The sequence below is a fragment of the Crinia signifera genome, chromosome 1 (assembly GCF_055691185.1).
Source record: "Crinia signifera chromosome 1, ASM5569118v1, whole genome shotgun sequence".
Taxonomy (NCBI): domain Eukaryota; kingdom Metazoa; phylum Chordata; class Amphibia; order Anura; family Myobatrachidae; genus Crinia; species Crinia signifera.
The window spans coordinates 6,294,304-6,318,691 of NC_139217.1; the positions used below are offsets into that span (position 1 = coordinate 6,294,304).

Here is a 24,388-nt window from a genome sequence, read left to right on the forward strand (position 1 = left end):
TATACACTATGTGGATTATGTATTCTCTCCACATGTCCATCGGAATTGAGAGTTGAAGGATATACCGGTATTATTGATACTCCGTAAGGCAGATTCTGATATATCATAAGGGAAGTAAAAACTCTCTATTTGTATAGCGCTGGTGGAGGTTAATCCCATTCCCTTTTTGCACTATTGTCTTTTGGGTGTCAGAGAAACATCCTAGGGATATAACCACCCTTGCAGCTTGTGCGCACTGTATACATTCACTCGCCTTCTCCCATTGTCACAATATATGTATTTGTCTGTGTGTCTCTCATACACCTTTCGTATACCTTGTTCCCTTCTTCCTCCCTTTCCCTTTGCTCTCTATTCTACACTCATTTATTGGTTTAAGGTTTCTTACTATACCCTCCCCCCCACCCGCCTAGTTTAAAATCTCCTCAAGCCTCCCCTCCATTCTACCCACAAGCACCCCTACCCCTCCTCATTCAGGTGCAATCCATTAGGACAAAAGAGACGGCGCATGACTGAGAAGTCACCCAGTTTTCTAGGAACTGAATTCCCTCCCTCCTGCACCACCAATCTTTGAGCCACACATTAACCTCCCTAATCTCCCTCTGTCTCCCTGGGCAAGATCGTGGCACAGGTAATATTTATAAGTTTATTACCTTAGATGTCCTCACCCTAAGCTTATTGCCTAGATCCCTAAAGTTTTTTTTGAGGACATCCCATCTACCACTGACTTTGTCATTGGTGCCTTCATGCACCAAGACAATCTTCACCAGTTCCTCCCAATAATCTGTCCACCTGGTCCATGATATGACAAGACAACAGATTGTATGCCAATCACGGTCCCGATAACTGATTGCCCTATCAACTTTCCTAATAATTGAATCCCTTACCACACTATCTGCCTTGGGCCCTTCCTCTCTGAATTACCCTCCCTGCCAGTGTGGGTATTCCTCTGGTTGATAGAGGAACCCTCCCCTGCCAGCTCCCCCAGCTCCTCACTCCCAATCATAGTTTCTGCATCCATTTGGGCGTATCTACTAGGGTTTGGTAGTTCAGAGCTTGCCTGCCGTTTCCTCCATCTGCTATTCCTCCTATACCATTACTCAGCTACCGATCCTCTCTTCCTAGCTTGACTCAACCTCCTTCCCCCCTGGGCCCTCTGTTCCTCTAATGCAGCGACGGTAAGCTGCAAACTCTGCTCAAGGTTAGATATCTCCCTCAGTGTTGCAATAGTCAATATATTCTAAATGTAACTTTTGAATTTCCTTTGAAATAAGACAAAACACATATTGTATTTACCATCATCATCCCAAGAGACCATGGGATGATGATGATGATGATGATGATGATGATGATGATAATTTAGTAATTTGTATTGCATTTTTAATGTTACATTAACATATTTGATGATAGCAGATTAGTTGTACAGTAAATCTATCTGCCCTATGCTGTAACCATGATACCACTTAGACTAGTTCTGAATGCATCTATGCTGATTTTATATAACCAAATATCATAATGCAACTTGGTTTAATTAAACAATATTCAGGTAATATAAAGCCACTGCAGTGTTCCACAGGACACTCGGAAACGTGTTATAGTTTGGTCTTCTCCAGCATTATTTTTCTGGAGTTCAGTTCAGGCTTTATAAGCAGGATATACAGCTTTGGGAGAAATATACAGCCCAGAACCCCAGCACATGAGGCCAGTATGGCGAATATCTCCACAGCCACCGCGTCTTTCCCTTTGGTGCTCAGATAAGCCGGGATCATTGCAACCCAGACACTGCAGAACACCAGCATGCTGAAGGTGATGTACTTGGCCTCATTAAAGCTGTCCGGTAATGTCCTCACCATGAAAGCCAGAACAAAGCTCACAGCAGCCAGGATCCCCATGTAACCCAACATAGAGTAAAACCCGATCACTGACCCCTCATTGCACTGAATGATGATCATTCCCTGGTAGGTGTGATGGTCATACTCCTGGTAGGGAGGAGACACAGACATCCAGACACCACAGATCAGAGCTTGTACAGAGGAGCACACAATGACCACATAATGAGATAATTTGAGTGTGACCCACTTCCTCCAGGGACTGCCGGGTTTGGTGGCTTTGAAAGCAATGCAGACAGTGACAGTCTTGGCCAGTACTGAAGAGACAGCTGTGGAGAAGAAGATCCCAAATGACGTCTGTCTCATCCTGCAGGTTATATCCACCGGCCGGCCAAGGAACAAGAACACACAGAGGAAGCTCAGCAAGATGGAGACCAGGAGAATGATGCTCACAGCCCGGTTATTGGCTTTCACAATTGGGGTGTTCCAGTAATAAATAAAGTTCCCCAATATAAATAATGTTACGGCAGAGAAAGATAAAGCTGTTACTGAAGATATTAGCACCACAGTGTCCTGCTCATAGGAGAGGAAGTCGTACGTCTTGGAAACACATCTTACTCTTCTCTCATCCGGCCACTCTTCATCAGGACACCTATGGCAGATCTCACTGTCTGAAATGAAAACAAAGAAATGATTTGTTATCTGTACAGTGAATAACTTTAATAACGATCAATTTGTAAACATCCATAGTAAATCACACCCTAAAATATCCATCCATTTTTTATGGGTGTGCTGTGCCGCTATATAAAATAATTAATTCAGTAATTGCTATATTCAGGTCATAAACCAATCCTCTTTGGTATCCCGCTGGTACACTCTCTAATGCCAATGTGAACATGAATGCTCCTGTTCTAGCAAGGTACAGTATGCAACAGCATGAATAAATAGTATAGAAAATTCATTCAATGTTATAGGGAGTTTCATAAAATAATATTATATAAAACAAATTTTGAAGGATGCCGTGTTTATGAGGAAAAGTGGCAACATTTTTGTAAATTTGCAATTTTTGCAAAAGTGGCAAAATATTTTGGCTGGACTATATATACATCTTAAGGTCTATCAATGAAATCTAGTGGTCTAGTGAAACTGGTGCAAATTTGTCAAAGTGACAGTGTAAAAATTTACAAGTAATTCCTTTTTATGACAAATCTAGCCATCATGAGAGAAGTGGCACAGACAAGCTTGTTCTCTAAAATATACAGATGTAGCGCCGCTCATCCTTTCTACCTATAGCGATTGTACCACCAGCCCGCCATGGCGCACAGCATCACAATACATTTTAAAAGCTTGGTGATTTGCAGTGGCGTCTCTGGATGAGTGCAATACCAGTGATAATCCACCAGATGTCACTTTTTGAATACCTCATTGCGCATGCGTGAAATTGTGCTGCAGCGCGTGCATGAAGCGCAGGAACTACAGTAAAGTACACTTTGCTACTATTGTACTGTCCAGTAAGCCTAGTCAGTGCCTCTCTAACACTGACGGCACCAGCATGAACGGAGAGGCGCTCCATCTGTTTGACATGCAGGAGCGTCTCAGACGCTCCAGTAATGATACGCTCCTGCGTCTAAGTTGCTGCTATGGCAGGTTAGTACAGTAAAGTACTTTGCTACTATTGTACTGTCCAACAAGCTGTACTGTCCTGTTCTGTAGATAGTGTACACACTAATAAATTAAATTAAATTGTGTACAGTATCATTACACTACCTTATACTGTACGTCTCATTGGTTTTGTCCAAAGGTGCTGGGATTTCAACACTTATACAGTAGGTTAGTACAGTATTGTAGTTTTAACACACATAAAAAATTCTGGCCTCCCAATAAGGCTTTCTGGGCGTCAAAATTTGCATGGATGCTTGAGCATCTACAAGGGCACTACACTGGAGCAGCACGGACTCTAATGAGTCTCAGTGTATTGATCCCACAATACAATTGATTGGTGGCCACATTTTGGTGCTATAACATTTACAGTAAGTTACTGTACTGTATATTTAACAAACAAGAAAAAGTTCCAGTCTTCCAATGAAGCTTGTCTTGCGTCTTAATTTGCACGAAGGCTAGTGCATCTACACGGGTCTACACTGGAGCGGCACGGACACTAATGCATCTTATTGTTTTGTTCAATAGTGTACAGTACTGTAGGTGCTACAGTAGGATGCATACATTAAAGACCAGTTTGCCTGAGTTTGATTCGTACAGTAAATGGATCATTTTAATGTCACACACAGCACTGTTACAGTCATGTATACAGTGGTACTGTAGATTTAGTCAGCTCGGTGAAGTGATAAAATGTCTGGTTTTTATCAGTGGTCAATCAGCTGCTACTGTATAGTACAGTATATTACTGTGCTGTACATTACCTGTTTTTTTTTTTAAGCCAAGCATGTACAATACAGTAACTTCACAGAAACTGTAGGAGCTGATTGGCTAGTGATAAACTACTCACTGGCGGGCGTGCATAATGCGACGCTTGTTCCGCAAACTATTCAATGGTGGGCACGCTTGTTCTGCACAGGACGCACGTGGGCAGGGTGCCATTTTTATTGTCTGCTGAGAAGGGAGAGACGGCTGCACCATGCAGAGCGAGGCCCTTCAGCAAAGGAGAGCTCCTGGTCCTGGTGACATGGCGGGACAGGCCCCTGGCCTCCAACCGAGAGGTTGTAGAGGCCTACCAGGGGGAAAGCAACTCCATCAGGGAGAGATTCCAGAGGGTCAAGGCGGTGAGGGCTTTGCAGCACCGCTGGAGCGACTTGGTCTGTCGGGACCCCCGACTACTCGACACCCTAAGGGGAAGCAAGTGCTGTACAGTATTTCCTAACAGTTTATTTCATCAGCATAGCAATAACAGCTATGGAGATGAATTCAATTCCAACAGTCAGTAAAAGTGGTTACTTGAAACTTCACTACCTCAGGCCAATGTCTCCACTCCTCCAGAGTGGATTTGATAGAAAAAAGTTCCCTGTTACTAACATCGTTATTACATTCAGCAGCAGAAAACCTCTGTGAAAAGAAATCGCAGGGATGAGGAAGACAAGCCAATCTCCGAAGCATCCATATTCAAGGATGAACAGAAGATCAGGATTCGGATGGTGTAAAATCTTGGCAGAAATGAAAGACTCCTTTAAGTTCTTAAATGCCCTCACACAAGAGTCAGGCCAACAAGAGGAATCTGTCCCCTTCTTAGTCAAGGCTACAATGAGTGCAACTATGTCAGAGAAAGAAGGAATAAATCTCGGATAGTAATTCACAAAACCCAGAAACCTCTGTTTGGCCTTGAGACTAGAGGGTTGAACCCAGTCAACAATGGCTTGGACCTTTACTGGATCCATTTGGAACCCTTTAGGAAAATTAATGTACCCCAAATTCGCATTTCTTAGCATAGAGATTATTTTTCTTAAATTTCTGTAACACCACACACACGTGTTGCTGGTGTTGTTTTAAAGAAGAAGAAAAGATAAGGATATTGTCCAAATACACCACAACGAAAATACCCCAAAAGTCCATTAACATATAATTAATAACGTCCTGGGAAACAGCTGGGGCGTTAGCCAACCCAAAAGGCATAACTAGGTATTTATAATGCCCAGTGTGTGTGTTAAAATCTGTTTTTCACTCATCCCCTGACTTTATCCTAATTAAATTATAGGCACCTCGCAGATCAATTTTTGAAAAAAATATAGTGTAACTGATCAAATAATACTAAATTGAGAGGCAGAGGGTATGAATTTTTAACTGTGATGAGGTTAAATTGCCTGTAGTCAATACAGGGATGTAAAGAGCTGTCTTTTTTGCCACAAAAAAAGAATCAAGCTCCAACTAGGGACTTGGAAGTCCTAATAAAACCTTTCTTTAGATTCTCTTCTATATTTTTCTCCATGGCCTTTGCCTCAGGTAAAGACAAAGAGTATAAATTACCCTTGGGTAGCTTAGAATAAGGAAGAAGATAAATAGCACATTATGAATGGTGGGGTGTTAGCCTCTCTTTCAGAAAAAACACATCAGAAAAAGAAGAATATTGAGGAGGAAGAGGAGAAGTGTTGGGCACCGTCATACGTATGGGAAGTATTAGACATTCAGAAGCACACTCTTAACCCCAGATTAACAATTCCCCATATTTGCCAGTCAAAACTAGGGTTATGCTTTTTTAACCAGGGTAAACCCAATACTACCGGAGCTAATGGACTATGAACAACGAAAAAAATTCAGAATGGGTAGCACCCACACTCAGATCTATGGATATGGTATGGTTAGTAATACATCCTCTGGGTAAGAAATTTCCATCCAACCCATACACAGAAACTTTTGAAGCAAGAGGAGTGAGAGGAATTCCATGATCCTGAATGAGCTGAAGATCAAGAAAATTCCCCACAGCCCCACCATCAATAAACGCTTGACACTCCCACTTGTCCACCCCAATACCTAAATGTTGTCCACCCCAATACCTAAATGTACGGGCAGCAATAAAGAGTTGCTGGGAGACAATATTCCAGGCAGTATCATTGTCATATCGCTGTAACTCTGAGAAATAAAACTCTGACGTATGACGGACATGCTTGAGAGCCCTGAGGTGGTCCTCAGCTGAAGCCACCTTGTCTGGGTCATCATACAGAATGCCCATTGTCTTAAAGATGGAATCCACAGAACGAAGAGCTGGATTGTCTGCCTTCAGACCAAACACCCATGTCTGTGGATCCTCCTGCAGGAGAGAGACCCACTCTCTGGGTTTCAGAGCCAGTGGAAAGTAATCGTAATCGAAAATACAATTTGCAGCTTTCTTTGAAGTTGAAAAACTGACCCCTGTCCCCTGAGAATCGGTCAGGTAAATTCACTTTTGGCTCTTTAACTGTAGTAGACACAGCAGGAGTAACTCTCCTAACCTCTTCCTGTCACTCCACCCTCACAGTGAGATCCTGAAGCTGCTGGGTCAGGAGGTGAAGCTGGTCAAAAAAGACATGAGCTGGATTCACTGGATTGGGATCTACAGTATAAACAAGAGTTTTAAAAGAAAAGTTTTTATTTTTTCCCAAAATAATTTTTTGGGCCGGTTATGTTAGGAAGGGTGTGCGCAGGCACCTTGTTGCGGGCACCCTGCTGTTCTGTTTGTCTCCTATGAACTAATAACCAATAACAGCCACGTTCGTGGGAGTAGATTAGTTCCACCCCCACTCCAGTACCGCCAGTTCTTTATTGGTGACAAAGCTGCAGCAGGAAGCAAAGTGACACAAGATGGAGACTAACAGGCACAAAAGCACACACTTTCTAAATGAGTTGACAAAAGCAACAATGCACAAAGATGTTACCAGGGATACTATCCCACAATACAAATATATGTAACAATACACAAGATGGTAACATAGTAAAGAAATACTGTATACAGTGGGATGCAACAATGCGAGAGACGACACCAGAATAATAACCAGGATGCCTACAGGCATGGATGAAGTCCCCATGCTTCTGCCAGACACTAGGCAGAAGTTCAGGACATTGCCAAGCAACGTCCCGACACTTGCCCACCATAAATCTCGGAGAAGAAGTTCGGGGCATTGCCTGGCAATGTCCCCAATGCCTCCCCGCTGCCTGCCCAAAAGTCGATGTCTGCCACCAGAGCTTCTGCTCTGGTGGGTGCTGGAGGGACAGAGGCATCCCTCCAGCACCCACCGGAGCAGAAGCGCTCCAGGACATGGTGGACAGGTGCCAGCTGTGCCTAACAGATAAAGTGTAGGCTTGTCTTGTCGTGGGAAAAGTAATGTACCGGTATGAATCCTATTGCATGGAAAATTACCCCTGAATCATGAGATTGTGGACACAGTGGCTTATAAATGTTTCAATCCTAATGGACGCTAATGGTAAATTCACTTTTGTCTCTTTAACTGTAGTAGACACAGCAGGAGTAACTCTCCTAACCTCTTCCTGTCACTCCACCCTCACAGTGAGATCCTGAAGCTGCTGGGTTAGGAGGTGAAGCTGGTCAAAAAATACATGAATTGGATTCACTGGATTGGGATCTATAAACAAAGCTCAGCAAGGAAAAAAATAAAAACTTTTATTTTTCCCAAAATAATTTTTTGGACCGGTTATGTTAGGAAGGATGTGCGCAGGCACCTTGTTGCGGGCACCCTGCTGTTCTGTTTGTCTCCTGTGAACTATAATCAATAACAGCCACGTTCTTGGAAGTAGATTTGTTCCACCCCCACTCCAGTACCGCCAGGTTTTATTGGTGACAAAGCTGCAACAGGAAGCAAATGACACAAGATGGAGACTAACAGGCACAAAAGCACACACCTTCTAAATGAGCTGACAAATACAACAATGCATGAAGATATTACCAGGGATACTATCCCACAAAACAAATATATGTAACAATACACAAGATGGTAACATAGTAAAGAAATACTGTATACTGTGGGATGCAACATTGCAAGAGATGACACCAGAATAATAACCAGGATGCCTACAGGCATGCGTGAAGTCTCCATGCTGCTGCCAGACACCGGGCAATGTCCTGACACTTCCCCACCATCAATCTCAGAGAGGAAGTTCGGGACATTGCCTGGCAATGTCCCCAATGCCTCCCCGCATGCCTGCCCTGAAGTCGATGTCTGCCACCAGAGCTTCTGCTCTGGTGGGTGCTGGAGGGACAGGGGCATCCCTCCAGCACCCGCTGGAGCAGAAGCGCTCCGGGACATGGAGGACAGGTGGCAGCGGTGCCTAACTGATACAGTGTAGGCTTGTCTTGTGGGGAATAGGCAATGTACCAGTCTGAATCATATTGCATGGGAAATTACCCCTGAATCATTAAATGCAGGATATTTTCATTTATGAACATTTTAGTGGAACACCAGGATATTTCAATGCTCTTCACAATTATTGCCAAAACAATGATAAAACAAGAGCAGATAATAACATACTAAGAATTTAGAGTTCGCTGCTGGTGAGCTTATAATGTAGGAGAACAGCAATGTGATACATGATAACGGGTGTTACATAATATAATGTGGTCCTGTAACCACAATGTCAGCCTGGGGTAAGTGGGATGTATAGGTGAGGTAAGTAGTAGTATTGTAGTATATCGAGGTTGCATGGGTAGTTGTAGGAATGATAAGCTGTCTGAGGAATTGAGTTTTCTGGATGATTTGGAAGCTAGAAGAAAGTCTTGTAGTACATGGGTGGGCATTCTACAATGTGCCGTTTTTATCTCTACACTGTACATCCTCTTTAGGTGATCTCATTAGTTTGACTTTCAATATAATTTCTATGCTGATAATTCTCATACCTACATTTCTCCCCTTGACCACTGCCCCTCTCTCCTCACTCAGATCCCCAACTCTCTTCTTGCTATCTCTACTTATATACTGATATCTACTTGGATAGCCCATATCGTAAAGTTAACATATCTAAGACTAAGTTTCTCAATTTCCTTGTGCATAACCTCACTTTCCACACTTTCTTTATCTATTGATAGCACAAGTATTTTCTTAAGCCCCATAGTATTCTGCATGAGAGTTATCCTTGATTCAGACCTCTTCTTCAATCCAAACATTCATGGACTCTCACAGTCCTGTCATTTCCACCTCAAAAATATTTCCAGGATCAGACTCATTCTAAACCTGCATGCTACTAAGAACCTTGCTGACTCACTTAATGCCTCTCTCCACTCCAATCTATCCTCAATGCTGCTGCTCAACTCTCTATCTTACTCTCTAAGGGGGTTACATTGAAACATAGAAACATAGAATTTGACAGCAAATAAGAACCACTTGGCCCATCTAGTCTCCCCCTTTTTTAAATATGTTACCTCAAACCATATTTGATCCTTATTTTTTTTAAGGATATCTATATGCCTATCCCAAGCAAATTTAAATTGTTCTACTGTATTTGCGTCTACCACCTCTGATGGGAGGCTATTCTACTTAACTACTACTCTTTCTGTGAAGTAATTATTCCTCAAATTTACCCTGAATCTTCCTCCCTCTAGATTCAGTGCATGTCCTCGTGTTCTATTGCTCATCTTCTTATGAAGAATGTCTCCCACCTGTACCTTGTTATAACCCTGATATATGTGAAAGTTTCTATCATGTCCCCCCTTTCCCTTCTCTGCTCTAAATGATACATATTAAGATATTTTAGTCTTTCCTGGTATGTTTTGTGATGTAGGCCATGCACCATTTTAGTTTCCCTTCTTTGTACAGTCTCTAATGTATTTATATCCTTCTGGAGATATGGCCTCCAGAACTGAACACAATACTCTAGATGAGGTCGTACCAATGACCTATACAGTGGCATTATTACTTCTTTCTTTCTACTGCTGATACCTCTCCCTATGCAACCAAGCATCTGACTTGTCTTCTTCATTGCTGTGTTACATTGCCTACCTGCTTTTAAGTCACCTTAAATAGTGACACCTACTTTAGATCTCTATTCTTCTCAGTATTTCCTATTATAGTGCCATTTATAATATATTTAGTCTTTGGATTTTTGAGACCCAAGTGCATGATTTTGCATTTTTTTGGCATTAAATTGTAGCTGCCATGCTCTTGACCATTCCTCTAATCTACCTAGATCATCCATTTGTTTACCCCTCCTGGAGTGTCTACCCTGTTGCATACCTTTGTGTCATCTGCAAAAAGGCATATTTAACCCTTAATTCCATTTGCAATATCACCAATAAATATATTAAAAAGCACTGGTCTAAGTACAGATCCCGGGGATACTCCACTTGTAACCTTTCCCTCCTTTGACTGCACTCCATTTACTACAACTATGCATTCCACCATCTTAAAATCCAATCCCAAGCTTTCACGTTTATTTAACAGTCTGCGATGTGGGACAGTGTCAAAAGCCTTACTAAAGTCTAGTTAAGCTACATTTTAAGCCTCCCTTTATCTATTACTTTAGTCACCCAGTCAAAAAAGTCAATAAGATTTGACATGATCTCCTCCCAGTAAACCCATGCTATTTCGGATCCTGTAAGTTGCTGGGTTTGAGGTATTCTACAACTCTTTGTATTAAGAGTGTTTCAATCAATTTCCCTACTACTGATGTAAGGCTCACTGGCTGCTAGTTGCTTACCTCTTCATTGCTTCCACTTTTGAGCAGTGGGACTACATTTGCTATTTCCCAGTCCTATGGGATTACTCCAGTAGCTTCTGACTGGTTGAATAATTAATGGTCTTACCAGTTCCCTTTAAGATCTTTTAGTATATTTGGATGTATCCCATCTAGCTGCATTGGTTTATCCACTTTCAGTTTTGAGAGCCCTGTTAGGACTTTCTCCTCTGTAAATGTACTGTAATCTCCCTCATTTTTCTGAATATACTTGCAACTTTCTGTAACTATGGTCCCTTCCCCTCTCATTCAGCAGTTAATACTGAGCAAAAATAATTAATACAGTAATATGATATGCTATTGCATTGTGTCCATCAAAAAGACTTCCACTCTGTCTTTAGTGTCTTATTATTCCACTTTTGGTTTTTCTCCTTTCACTCATACACTTAAAAAAAAAATTTCCCCCTTTACCCACTGACTGAGCCATTTTCTCCTCAGCCTGTGCTTTTGCATATCTGATTACCTTCTTAGCCTCCTTCTGTCTAACAAGATACACCTCTTTGTCCTCATTCTTCTGCTTCTGCTTATATTTCTTAAAGGACAACTTTTTTGCTTTCACAATACTTGCTACTTCTTTCGCACACCACACTGGCTTCCTTTTCCTTGTGTTTTTCCCTAACACTTTTGACACAAATTTCTGTGGCTTTTAGTATTGCACTTTTTAATTTTCCAATCTACCAAAGATTCCCTTACAGAGTTTCCCATCTCTACAAAACCAGCCTTCCTAAAATCTAACACCTTTTGTGTAAGTCTTTATTCTGAACCATACTGCTTGATAGTCACTGGATCCCAGGTTTTCAGCTACATTTACATCAGATATTCTGTCATCATTTGTAAGTATTAAGTCTAATATTGTGTCCTTATGAGTGGGATCAAACTGATGCACTTTTTACAAGTGACCGTGTAAACATTTGCAAGTAATTCCTTTTGATGACAAATCTAGCTATCATGAGAAAAGTGGCACAGACAAGCTTGCTACTTTAAGAAAACTCAATAAATGGTCAAAGTTCTTCCAAAATTATTTAACCCATTCAAAAATGTGTACATCCAGTAGATGAACAATTAGTTGCATTTCTAGAGGCTGCCTTTCAAACAATACATTCATTCTGAGTCAGCAAAATATGGTGTAAATATCTGGAATTTGTATGATACATGTGTTTTGACATGTATTTTCAATGCTTAGTTACTAATTACCTAAACAGGTGTATGACATCATGCCTATCAAGAGGATATTTAAAGCCGGTCTCTACCCAGAGCAAGAGAGCCTTTAAAAAAGCTGCATTCAGCGGCGAAACACATAGGTAATGCACATTTACAGACCTTTTTTACCGGATAAGACACTAATTCTATCTAAAAGTGACTGATATTCATTAATATCCAGCAAAGGTTTTTTACTGCACTGACATGCGGACTAGTGGCACCAGCCCCTTCAACTCACCGTGGCAACTATTTATTTTGGAGGCACACCACCTCCTTAAAGGACCCTGTTTTACATCTCAAAGAAGTGAAAGAGACTCTACCTCCTCATCTACTAGAACTTCACCAACCTTCCATAAAATTCTCATGAACTTCCCCAGTAATGGCGGACACAAAAAGGGTTACTATCCGTACGCTTACGTCATTGCACTGAGAGTGTATCTTCATTGATTTTTAACTCCCAATTTTTAACTTCATTAATTTTTTTTTCATAATTCTTGTCATTTATGTTGTTTATATCATTTTAAATGCATACCATTTCATTATCTAATTGACACAAGTTTATTATATACTTTGCACAGTTTAACTCTTCCTGAAAAAATCAAGTTTGGCACATTTATTTAATCTTGCTCACAGGTTGTTTTATGCATTTATTATTTACACCTTCACAGAGTCATAAGAATTTTATTTTCCAACGCTTCATTATTAGCCACTTTCACTTTAATAAAAGCATTTTGCAGCCCCAGACCATTTCTGCTACATATAGCATCTATCTTATATGCTCATACTTCATCTGGAAAGGACACATTATATCACAATGGAATAACTATTCTCTCTTTGAATTAGGGAGGCCAGTATAAGCGTCTAACACTTTTCTATGAGAATATATATCTAATTCAGGACACACCCCCACTTAATTAATATTCATTAGGTGACGGTACTTCAGCAGCTTCCTGGCACCCGCCCGGTTGGCCCTGTGAAAACTCGCTGCGAAACGCGCATCAGCGTTTCACGTGGGCAGGTGCATCCGTGATCACGTCTTTACTTTGAAATTGTATTTTGAATGCATAGCTTAAATTAGTTAGCTTATGGTGGTGCGCTACCTCTCCATCACCTGGTCCTAGTGGTCAGCCGCATCGTTCCCAGTAACAGTGGATGCTTACATTGAATCTGCCGTGGGACGGAGACAGTCAATAGCTGTGGCATACATTATACCACCTACTATGTAGTGTATCAGCACTAGCTAACTACAGCAACACACCACAGCTGTTCAATTACACAGGGTGGACATCTTCCCACCCTAGCTATCTGTGACATCATAGGGATATTGTATCCCAACCACAATTAATTATATTCCAACACTGTTAACAGGGTGACAGAAGCGGCAGGACGCTGCCTGCATCTAGTCTACCGCAGCATAAATTTTGACACTAGGACTCGCTATTTGGATATCTGTATATTATTTCTGCCAGTTCAAACTGACAATCAGGGACACGGTTCCCCTCCACAGCAGATTTTACACAGTTTATTATCTTAAATGAATAGCCCTAATTTGCAGTAACCTGGTACAGTGTGGAATATAGGTGACTACACCATTGCTTCCAGCGGTAGCTCCACCTAAACGCACCACACATTCTTCTTAAGTATATTTAAAAAGACTATAGACACTGGAACCCCACCACGTCAGGATTGTTATATCCACGTTTCTATACGTTATTTGTTTGCTTTTATATTCTCAATGTTTTTTTTTTTATTTCAGTACTTTAATAAAAGTTATATTTCATATTCTTTTCCAGTTCACCACCCACAGACATCTCTTTCTATCCTCTAATCTGTTGTACAAATGGAGCTCCTCTCAGCCAGTGCCGGGGATCGCCAGAATGTCCGTGCTGGTGATCACCATCTCCATCTGACTGGGACATGCAAGCGTCTAACATGTACTGTATGTGCATCACAGTTTTCCCGCCTGCAAAGGAGAATGGGAACCCTGCCCGTATCCACTTCAGGCTCTATCTGTATCTAGTACAAAAAGCAGCACCAAGCCTTTTGTACTAGATTTGATGCAATCTAGTACGAAAAGCATGGGCTGCACAGACTTTCTGTGCTCTGCGATTGGCACGGGAGAGCACATTGCATCGCACTCGAAAAACGCACCGCGTATGGGCACCTTTACATTTACAGTGCAGAAAACATCTCAGCAATTTCATCCACAGCCATATCTTCTTACTGGGGAAAATCTTGAGTTCATTGGGGTCTTTTCCTACCTCTAGCATCACCTGCCATTACACGTGAAGTCTGACCCTGACAGCAATCATTGATCATAAGTGCTGGCTAGTCTTAACATCTCAGGGGGGGGGGGGGGGTTTAAGAGTGGAATTCCCACTGAGCTACGGTTGTAGTTCATCCCAATTACTGCTATTGGACTGTGTTCTCAGTCCCTTAACAGGAGACAGTGAACTACTGTACCACAAACCACTCCCTGACCCTTACCTGCCTATTTAATATAATTCAGGGTGCATAGAAATTCATTTAGCATTATCAAGGTGGTAATTAGTGCTCTGTTTTTATGTTTCAATTTAATTGTGCTATTTATCAATGTTTTATAGAGAATTGATATGTTTATTATTTTATTGGATAATAAAAACATAAATTTGATTGCATTTTTATCTCTCCCTTTTGATTTAATTCCCAGTAATGTTCCAGATTACAGTTGGGAGCAGCAAATCGTAATAGTTCTTAATTGGCCATTAGTGTTAATACACTGTAATGTATATAAATTGATTTTTTTTGCGCTGGATGGTTCCTTGTCTATTTATTAGTTTGCAGTGCCACTATCTGTACTTTAAATTAAAGACATTGGAGACATTTTGGTTCTATAAACATGAGACAGAAGGTCATAAAGGTCATTGTACCGTGTAATCCGTATATTACTTTCATCTTATCATACATCTATCATGACTGCATTTACCATGACAATTGTAACCTCAGCTACTCACATGAAGAATCTTCCCATGTATGACACATGCGTACCTGTAACATTGGACATCTCCCCCTCAGAACACGGGACACAGTCATAGCAGCAGACATGGGATCCTCCATTAGAGGCTTTTCTGTACCCAGGGGGACATCTGTCATTGCACCGAGATTTGGGGACCTTATACAGAGAGCAACGCGTACATCATTAATATACAGTACCTGTGTGTGTGTGTGTGTGTGTGTGTGTGTGTGTGTGTGTGTATATAGGGGCTATTCAATAAAATTTGAAGTTTTACTTCTTTTGAACTTCATGCTGCAGTGACGTGTCATTCCTGTGTTATGCGATTCTGGATTTCTACCTGATTCTACAAAGGCAAGCAGCGCATCTTTACTTCTGTCCATGGGAAGTGCCGGTCCGCATGCTGGATATATATATATATACAGTTCAGTATCACCGGCACTCCTCAGGGAAATCACCAAACATCTGCTCAGGTGCCTTCTTAGAATGTACAGTTTAATATAACAGGAAGAAATGAAGCGGCACTCACGAGGCTTTTCTTTATGCGTGAATTAACACAGCAATTTATTCCGACATGTTTCGAGATGTCCTCTCGTCGTTAGGGAACACATAGTAAACGGGTATCGTCAACGTTTCGGTCTGTCTTGGAGACCTTTGTCAAGACATCCAGCCATAGGTACACGAGATCCTACTCCATCAGAGACCTATCTCCAAATGGCCCAGTGTCTGGTTTATATACCCACATGGACTGGAAGTTTACAAAACAACCAATCAGAAAAAGTCAGGGAGAAATCACTCAATAACAAACGAGTATCGTATTTCAAGGCTTCATGTATCAGTGCACAATAATACTTATTGAGTTAAACAGGGGCCAAAATAAACAGATTCAATGCCATGAAAAATACGTGGCTGTAATACAAAAACCCGGAAGTGGCATGCATTCCAAATTGCTGGAACGCACAGCCATTCATGCCAGCTCACATAAGGTAGCACAACCATGGATAAAACTCACCGCTGAATGGTGGACCCACAGAGATGTAAATTCAATAAGTCACACGGGAACTGCCGTGACTCGCAGACCTAGCTAGTCCTCCAAGCCGCCCAGCGGCACCCGGGTCGTACAAACCTGCTATATATAGATACACATACAATTTTTTTTGTAATATATATATATATATATATATATCTATATAGATATATATATAGATATATATATATATATCTATATATATATCTATATCTATCTATATATATATATATATATATATATATATAGGTATATATATATAGATATATATATATATATAGATATATATATATATATATATCTATATATATATATATATATATATATAGATATATATCTATATATATAGATATATATATATATATCTATATAAAGACAAAAATCCCCAAAAACTTGCGCTGTTAAAATACAATATTAGGTGGTCGCTGTTGACACTCTATCCCCTACTAGTAGGGATAGAACAAACTAACTACACTAACAATAGTGTCTTCAGCGCCCCAACTCTGTAATGTCCAAAAAATATTTCAATAAAAATATTGACAAGAAACAATTGCAGTGGTTCTTTTATAAGAAGCTTTTCTTTTTATTTTCAGTCTGACCAACACCCAACGCTCTTCGTCTCGTTAGAGACTTCATCAGGGGTACATGATCTTAGAATAAACAAAGTTTATTTGACCCTTCTGGGTCAGGAGATAAAGATAGCGCAAAAGAACCGTAGTTAGGGTCCAAATGTGACACCTTAGAAGACAGTAGGTGTTATAGAGACCTTCTTATAGTTTTAAGATGTTTAATTAATCAGATGTCTTTGACAATATATTTAAAGCTTGAATGAAGAACCTAACTAGGGCAAATTCAAATCTTGTCCCAATGTGTCCAAGAAAGCAAGATCTTTTCTTTCTATTAGACCCTGTGTCAGAGGAATGGTGTGCAATCATTGGGATCCAGACTGCAAGTCTAATGATAGATGGCATCATGTGATGGGTCATTTCTGGTGTTATTGCTGCGATTTCTTGATGTAACTCACTTTTATTTGCCCGGCTACATTATCAAGGAGAACTTTAATTTCTGGACACAAACCAATCCCCACCAATCAATCCTCTACCCAAACAACTGGGCTATTGGACAGACGAGCAAGAAAAATTGAGAAAATCTAACAAATGGTATATAGTGTATTACCATCTAATCACAGACACAATCAAAAGATAAAAATGGCTGCGGAATGTAGGGAAATGACCAAATATGGTTTAGAACCAGAGTAGCTTCAGTTATCAGTCTTGCATGATGCAAAGGTGATAGACCCAGGATTCGCTGTTAGAATTATGGGCTATGTGGGAGATCACATCCGGGGTAAAGGTCACAGGTCCAAGTCCATAAAAACACACCACACTCTAAGCTCCAAATGCGCTTTCAACCCCCACTGTGGTAATTCTCACCCGAGGCGGAGAAGAGGGTCTATTACTTCTCTGAGAGAAATATCATCGTAGTCAAAAAAGTTAGATATCCAAGAGAGGATATCGAAAAAAGACTCCCGGGTGGGGCACAGCCTTCTAATGAAAATGGATTACCGTTAATACAAACTTTATTAGTTAAAACATGGCCCTAATTAAGGGTCAAGAGAAGACAAAAGACAAAGACAAACAGATAACACTATGGACAAAGTACGTGAGAAAGTGGTGAAATATTATTTCAAAGTATGTCTGTCTGGGGATTCAATGGAGAAAACGCTCCAATCAATCACGGTATGTACATATACACATATGGAATCCTAATAGACAGTAAAAAACCTCAAATATCAATTAATATTGGGAATAAATGTCAGAATTAGCTAGATTCAGTAAGTAATCGTATTCCTGTAGGTGACAGAATGGTCTGGACTGGGTGGATCTGAGTTGCTGGTCGCTGGCAGTATAGTATAGCTATAGAGACACCTGAGTATGGGTATGCTAAGGGAGTCGCTGCTGCCTGTGCATGTGACGTAAGTCAGTGAATGCGCAGTTGAGCGGACTCCAAGAGCGTCACATGTGTCAGAATATAGATGAGGGAGTTTCTGCTGTTTCCAGGGGTGACCTGTCTGGCTCTGTTATACAAAGTACAGCGCAGAGTCGGATCCAGGGTCCCCCTGAAATGAGAGAACCCTGAATAAAAATAGAGTATAAGGTACTCCTTCACCCTGTCCCTGGTGTTTGCTGCTATCCTCTGTGTACAGAATTATCTGTAGTGAACAGAAGTTGAGCGATACCACCCGGTAGCTCATAATATAGTTCCCATTTAATCATTAGTACAGTTCCCTAGTACCCTTATGACCCCTTACTCAACAACCCATTGCTGTCACAATACTTCCCAACCTATCCAGTCACTTATCCTTCAATCCCAGGGTCAATTGTGACTCCACACCCTTTCACACACAGTTAATCATTGTACAATCCACATCACCTTAATTACTAACTTCACTCACAATCCTGTATCCCACTAATCACCATACCCCACCATCGAATTATCACTATTACACATTCCCCTCCAAAATAACATCTTCAATTAATTCAGTGTCTGCATCATATCCTTTAACTTTTATTCCCTACAATTTAGAGACTCAGACATCTCTCCACACATCACTCTCCCCCTTTCCCCCCCTTCTTTTCCCTCCCCCCCTTCTCTCCCGTTTCTTTCTTTCTTTAAGTCACCATTCACTCACGTTATCACCTAGTTGTTTTAATGCACACTCATTTTCTCACCATATTACACGTTTTTTTCCCATCCCCCACTTCCCTATTTTTCATTCTTGGGATCACATACCATCCAAAATACTACTCTGATCCCTCACATTACCTCCCTTTCACCAATTAACTATTTAACACCCAATATATTCCACTTTCCCTCATAACACACACCGTGCATACATCCATCGGTCTATTAATTTCTTTTTCCATTAACACCAACGGAGTATCACTCCTATCTTGATTAACATGGACTTTTTCCTTCACCTCACAATTTAAATACATTTCTCCAGGCTTATCATATTTTACTATATAAATTCTATTCATGCATTGTCTTCTACTACTTGCAAGTAATTATACTTTCTGTATTATATGTTTATTATCATTCCTCCCCTTTTTCTCTTGCAGCAAACACAATAATTACTATACCTCTAAAAACTTTATCATTAATATATGTAATAGGGTCAATAGGGATACAGGGAACTTCATCTATATCTTTACTACTATTATTAGTCCCAGCGCGTGTGCATACCACAGTTTCCCATTCTCTTCAAACCCCTCCCATCTTTCACCTGTCCCCACAGGGGATTGGCCACAGACCATTTAAATAATGAGCGGCCAAACATACCTGACACCCGATTGAGAAAGCCTTAACGGTGAAACGTACGTCTCGTGTGGCTCCCGCTGTGCACAAGCGGGACCCCCATCGCCTCATCTACCTGCCAGACAGCCCTCCTGTAGCTGACAGACTGCGACAGATTACGGAGCAAATCACTGACAGACTCTGGATACTGCAACAACTGATAGCTCACTTTGAATGTACTGCCGGTCTTTACGGCGCAGCATAGAGACTTCACCTGCCCCAGGATTGACACAACACCGGCGGCTTACTTCCAAACATACTGCCGGTCCCCCTACGACGCACCCGCACAGTGCAGCTATAGCAATCAGACCACCGTCTGCCGGTCCCTGCTGACATTCAACGTCAGTGCACACATTCTCATGCACCCGGACTCCAGCGCTCCCTGAGCACAAAGTACCGGCTCCTGCTGAATACACAGCATTGGGATCTTGACGCTCGTGAGACACAGAAGCAAACGTCTCCCTCGCCTATATCTGCGTCTTCCCCACCACAGTGCCCCGACAGGGTGTGTATGCATCTATCAGATCGTTTGGACCGCCTGCAATACGACCATCTGGGTCCAAGTTCGTGAGTGTGTCTGCCACAGTGGCATTAATAGAGTATCAATGCTGATTGTACATATGTATCCATTTACACTGACTTTGAATTTGATTGTTATTTTATAGTGCATAATAGGGCCAGCCTGCTACAGTGTGTCAGCCCCAGTGGCACTTAATTGAGCATTAACGTTGAACTTATATATGTACCTACATTACATGTACCTAGAATTTGACTGTTATTCAACAGCTCATAATTCTCTGTCGGCAGAGGACATTACAGATAGCGCAAGAATTATCACTTGCTTAACATACCTGTCTTAACTATTACCATCTGAGCATCTACGCCAGCACTGTTTAGAAAAGTCTGCTGGACATCATACCAGGAAGGATTGTGATTTTTACTATTTATCTTCACTGTGTGTAGAGCCTGGGTGTTATCTTACAGTGCAATATCATCTGCTTACAGAATTTGGTACAATCATTTTAGCCTCTTCATACTGTGTAATTTGTCCTTGCTTAATTATTTGTGTTTGCATAATTATTACCTATACAATATTGCAGGACGTTATACTAGGAAGGGCTGTGGCAATCACCCTTCTGCATGTTTAAATCCTAGCGCTGAAATTAACATTGTATTTACTTGTGTTTCTTGCGCTGAATCTAGCATTGTATTTATTTGTTGTTTTCTTGTTACATTTTTTCAGTGTAACTAATTACAGTTCAATTACGACACATTGATTATTAACCAACCATTGCAGGCATCTCACACTCTGTTGAAATTGATAGCTATTATGCAGCGCATTAATCTAATTATCTGTGGCATTTAATGAATTTCTACATTGAACTTATAACTGCTGTTCTCCACACCCTCCGCTAATCTTGTATTATCATTATATAGTGCAAGGAATGTTACCTACAATTCCAGTCAGCAGTCCTTAGTACCCGTGCTAGCATTCCTAGCATATAGCACACAAAAGTTGGTATTTACTGTGGCTGCTAATTTTTCGCTAATTTAGTTATTTTTGCCCAAGTCATTATCACCCTACATAATTCTATGTGGCATTAACTGATTTGTTGCGAAAAGTTGCAGTCACCTGTAACCTCTATTGTATTTCTGACTGTTACCATCTCACGCAAGAATTACTATCTGTACCAATTCTCACACCTGTTCTGGCTACTATAGTTTGAATATCCATATCAGCACCATTAGCCTATGATCGCTGGACATCCCTCTCCTTATAAAACTATCTCTGATCCTATTGTGTCTTGCACAAGCAACCGTGCTACCACCCATTCACGTGCAAACTTGACTTCCTTCCACACTTCACTACCCGGGTGGTATCGCTCAACTTCTGTTCACTACAGATATTTCTGTACACAGAGGACAGCAGCAAACACCAGGGACAGGGTGAAGGAGTACCTTATACTTTATTTCTATTCAGGGTTCTCTCATTTCTGGGGGACCCTGGATCCGACTCTGCGCTGTACTTTGTATAACAGAGCCAGACAGGTCACCCCTGGAAACAGCAGAAACTCCCTCATCTATATTCTGACACCTGTGACGCTCTCGGAGTCCGCTCAACTGCGCATTCACTGATTTACGTCACATGCACAGGCAGCAGCGACTCCCTTAGCATACCCATACTCAGGTGTCCCTATAGCTATACTATATTGCCAGCGACCAGCTACTCAGATCCACCCAGTCCAGACCATTCTGTCACCTACAGGAATACGATTACTTACTGAATCTAGCTAATTCTGACATTTATTCCCAATATATATTGGTATTTGAGGCTTTTTACTGTCTATTAGGATTCTATATGTGTACATGTACATACTGTGACTGATTGGAGCGTTTCCTCCTTTGAATCCCCAGACAGATATACTTTGAAATAATATTTCACCACTTTCTCACGTACTTTGTCCATAGTGTTATCTGTTTGTCTTTGTCTTTTGTCTTCTCTTGACCCGTTAATAGGGCCATGTTTTAACTAATAAAGTTTGTATTGACAGTAATCCATTTTCATTAGAAGGCTGTGCCCCACCCGGGAGTCTTTTTTCGATATCCTCTCTTGGATATCTAACTTTTTTGACTACGATTACCCTACTCCCTGGGAGCACCTCCACAAGTCCATTATATTTAAATATACTTTATCACATTGATTGGAGCATGCCTTCTTACCCTCCGTCATTATAGCCCAGTGCCCTCGGCCTCTCCCCTCTTCCCCTTCCTCTTTTTTAGAAATATCATCGTATTTGTTTGGTGTCCTTAACTATGTGGGCGGAAAAGAGGAGCGTATCCCACAGATGAGGTTGACACACATCCACCAAGAACCTTTAATGAACTGAAGGCTGCTAAACACTATGAAAGGACCATATCATATCCAAAACCAGTTTAAAATAACTTTATCTCATGCACTTTTATATTATGTACTAACATTTTGAAAAGCTATGACCATGCTTTTTTGTCAACTTTTAAATTCAGATATTTCTTTTTGTCTCATCTGGTATAACCTGTGTAATATGTATGTTTGCCATACAAGCATAAATATATTTAGACCATGGACATGATGTAGTTTCTGTATAACAAGCATGAGACACATTTTGTATTAAATGTTTTCACAAAATTGTGTCTGTTATGTAACCTATCAAGTTGTCCCACTCTACAGTTTGTGACTTCCCCGATGCCTAGGTCCCCTTCACATCCTGAGCTTTATCACTGGGAAAAATGAATTGTGCACTTGCATTGAAAATGATTGTCTTGACCACAGGCGTACCTAGATATTCGTAGGCCCCATAGCAAAACTTTTTAAGGGCCCCCTATATAGCAACTGATGGTGATAAATGTATGCAAAACATATTACTTAGACAGCAAAGATGGGCCCCATTCAGCTCTGGGCCCCATAGCAGCTGCATCTCTTGCACCTATGGTAGTTACGCCCTTGGTCTTGCCTATCAGGAGAGTAACCTGTGTAAGTGATTTGCTATTTTAACCCACTCATTTTAGTTTAGGGAACTATTTCCTTTTTCAGTCATCATTTATTGCAGGAAAGCATAATTTGTTTATTTTATATTTTGACAGAAACCTTGTATCAAATAGAAACTGAGTCCCTATAATATACAGTAGTTGATAATCTCTTACCGTGCCTTTTTTCCATGTTATTTTTCCGTTTGTAGTATAAGATTCCTCTTCAGCTTTTGTCAATGATTCTTCAACATTAGTGATGGATATTACAACAGGCTTCTGTTTATTGGCCGTTCTGTAAATAACCAAGTTTTCTAAAAACCACTTTGAGGGCAGATCCCCTCTCTCATTAAAGGTCATCTCTTCCCCAATGGGATTGGTGTAATGAAGGTTTTTCATGTAGTGCCGCTTTCAAAGGGTTAGAAAAACAATATGTGACAATAATTTAAATATTGTGTATTATATTTATATTGGGTAATAGGTTCAGAGGCAAATGCAGGATTTCAATAGGGGGATTTCCAAATGCATTCTGCAATCTCCCACTCTACAGAACATTGGAGGAAGTGTGGGAGTATGGTGGAGAGCAGAAGGTCTTAGTAATGATCCTGGACATTAATGTACATTTATTTTTATAGACTGGATACTGTATGGTATACCATATTAATAACACAATAGATGTTAAATAGTATTTAAAAAATATAAATAATTTGTCAAGAAAAGGCTAAACATATCATAATAAAGAAATACAGAAAAATTATTGAACCAGTTCTGCACGTTCTCAGCTCACATTCTCCCACCTCATTGTAAGGCTCCTGTCTTTTCATCCTGGTAACTGCTCTCAGGTCCAGTGCACTGATTGAGGACTGATCAACTCACACAGCAAACTTGGAAGAAAAGGCTGCTACCACTAGTCAGGTTGATGAAAGTCTACTAAGCCACTTTTAATTAAGCTGCACCATTTTATCGTGGAAACTCCTAGAATTAAACTGCACTTTGTTTCATCTCGATTTCTCAAGATAAAGCTGATTTTTTGTATCAACAGTGCAAGATATAGGTGTGGCAGCATACGGGCAGCCAGCCAGGGTGGGAAGAGGTGCTTCGGGCATTCACTTGAAATAGAGTAAACAGGCAAAAGTTGTATATTCGTGGTGCAGGACTTGTGTATCAGGGAGTGCAGGACTTGTGTATTGGAGTGCAGGACTTGTGTATTGGGTAGTGCATAACTTGTGTATTGGGGGTTCAGGAGTTGTGTATTGGAGGTGCAGGAGTTGTGTATTGGGGAGAACAGGAGTTGTACAATGGGGTGCAGGAGTTGTG

At 40.8% G+C, this 24,388-nt stretch overlaps 1 protein-coding gene across 1 annotated transcript; it reads right to left on the reverse strand.

The window, feature by feature from the left end:
* Nucleotides 1–1,589: 1,589 nt before the first annotated feature.
* LOC146061195 (vomeronasal type-2 receptor 26-like) lies at nucleotides 1,590–23,431 on the reverse strand. Its single transcript, XM_083177233.1, has 5 exons — nucleotides 23,249–23,431; nucleotides 22,289–22,379; nucleotides 6,788–6,864; nucleotides 6,144–6,690; nucleotides 1,590–2,497 (listed from the first exon to the last, which is right to left on the reverse strand). Exons 1-5 carry the CDS (start codon nucleotides 23,429–23,431, stop codon nucleotides 1,590–1,592), a joined length of 1,806 nt encoding a protein of 601 aa, XP_083033359.1.
* Nucleotides 23,432–24,388: the final 957 nt, after the last annotated feature.

Coding starts and splice junctions, on each gene's coding strand:
- LOC146061195 (XM_083177233.1), bottom strand. CDS start 23,431: ATGACCTTTAATGAGAGAGGGGATCTGCCCTCAAAGTGGTTTTTAGAA. Junction 22,380..23,248: donor TAACATGGAAAAAAGGCACG/GTAAGAGATTAT, acceptor CCGCCCACATAG/TTAAGGACACCAAACAAATA. Junction 6,865..22,288: donor CTGGGCTATAATGACGGAGG/GTAAGAAGGCAT, acceptor TTTATACTGTAG/ATCCCAATCCAGTGAATCCA.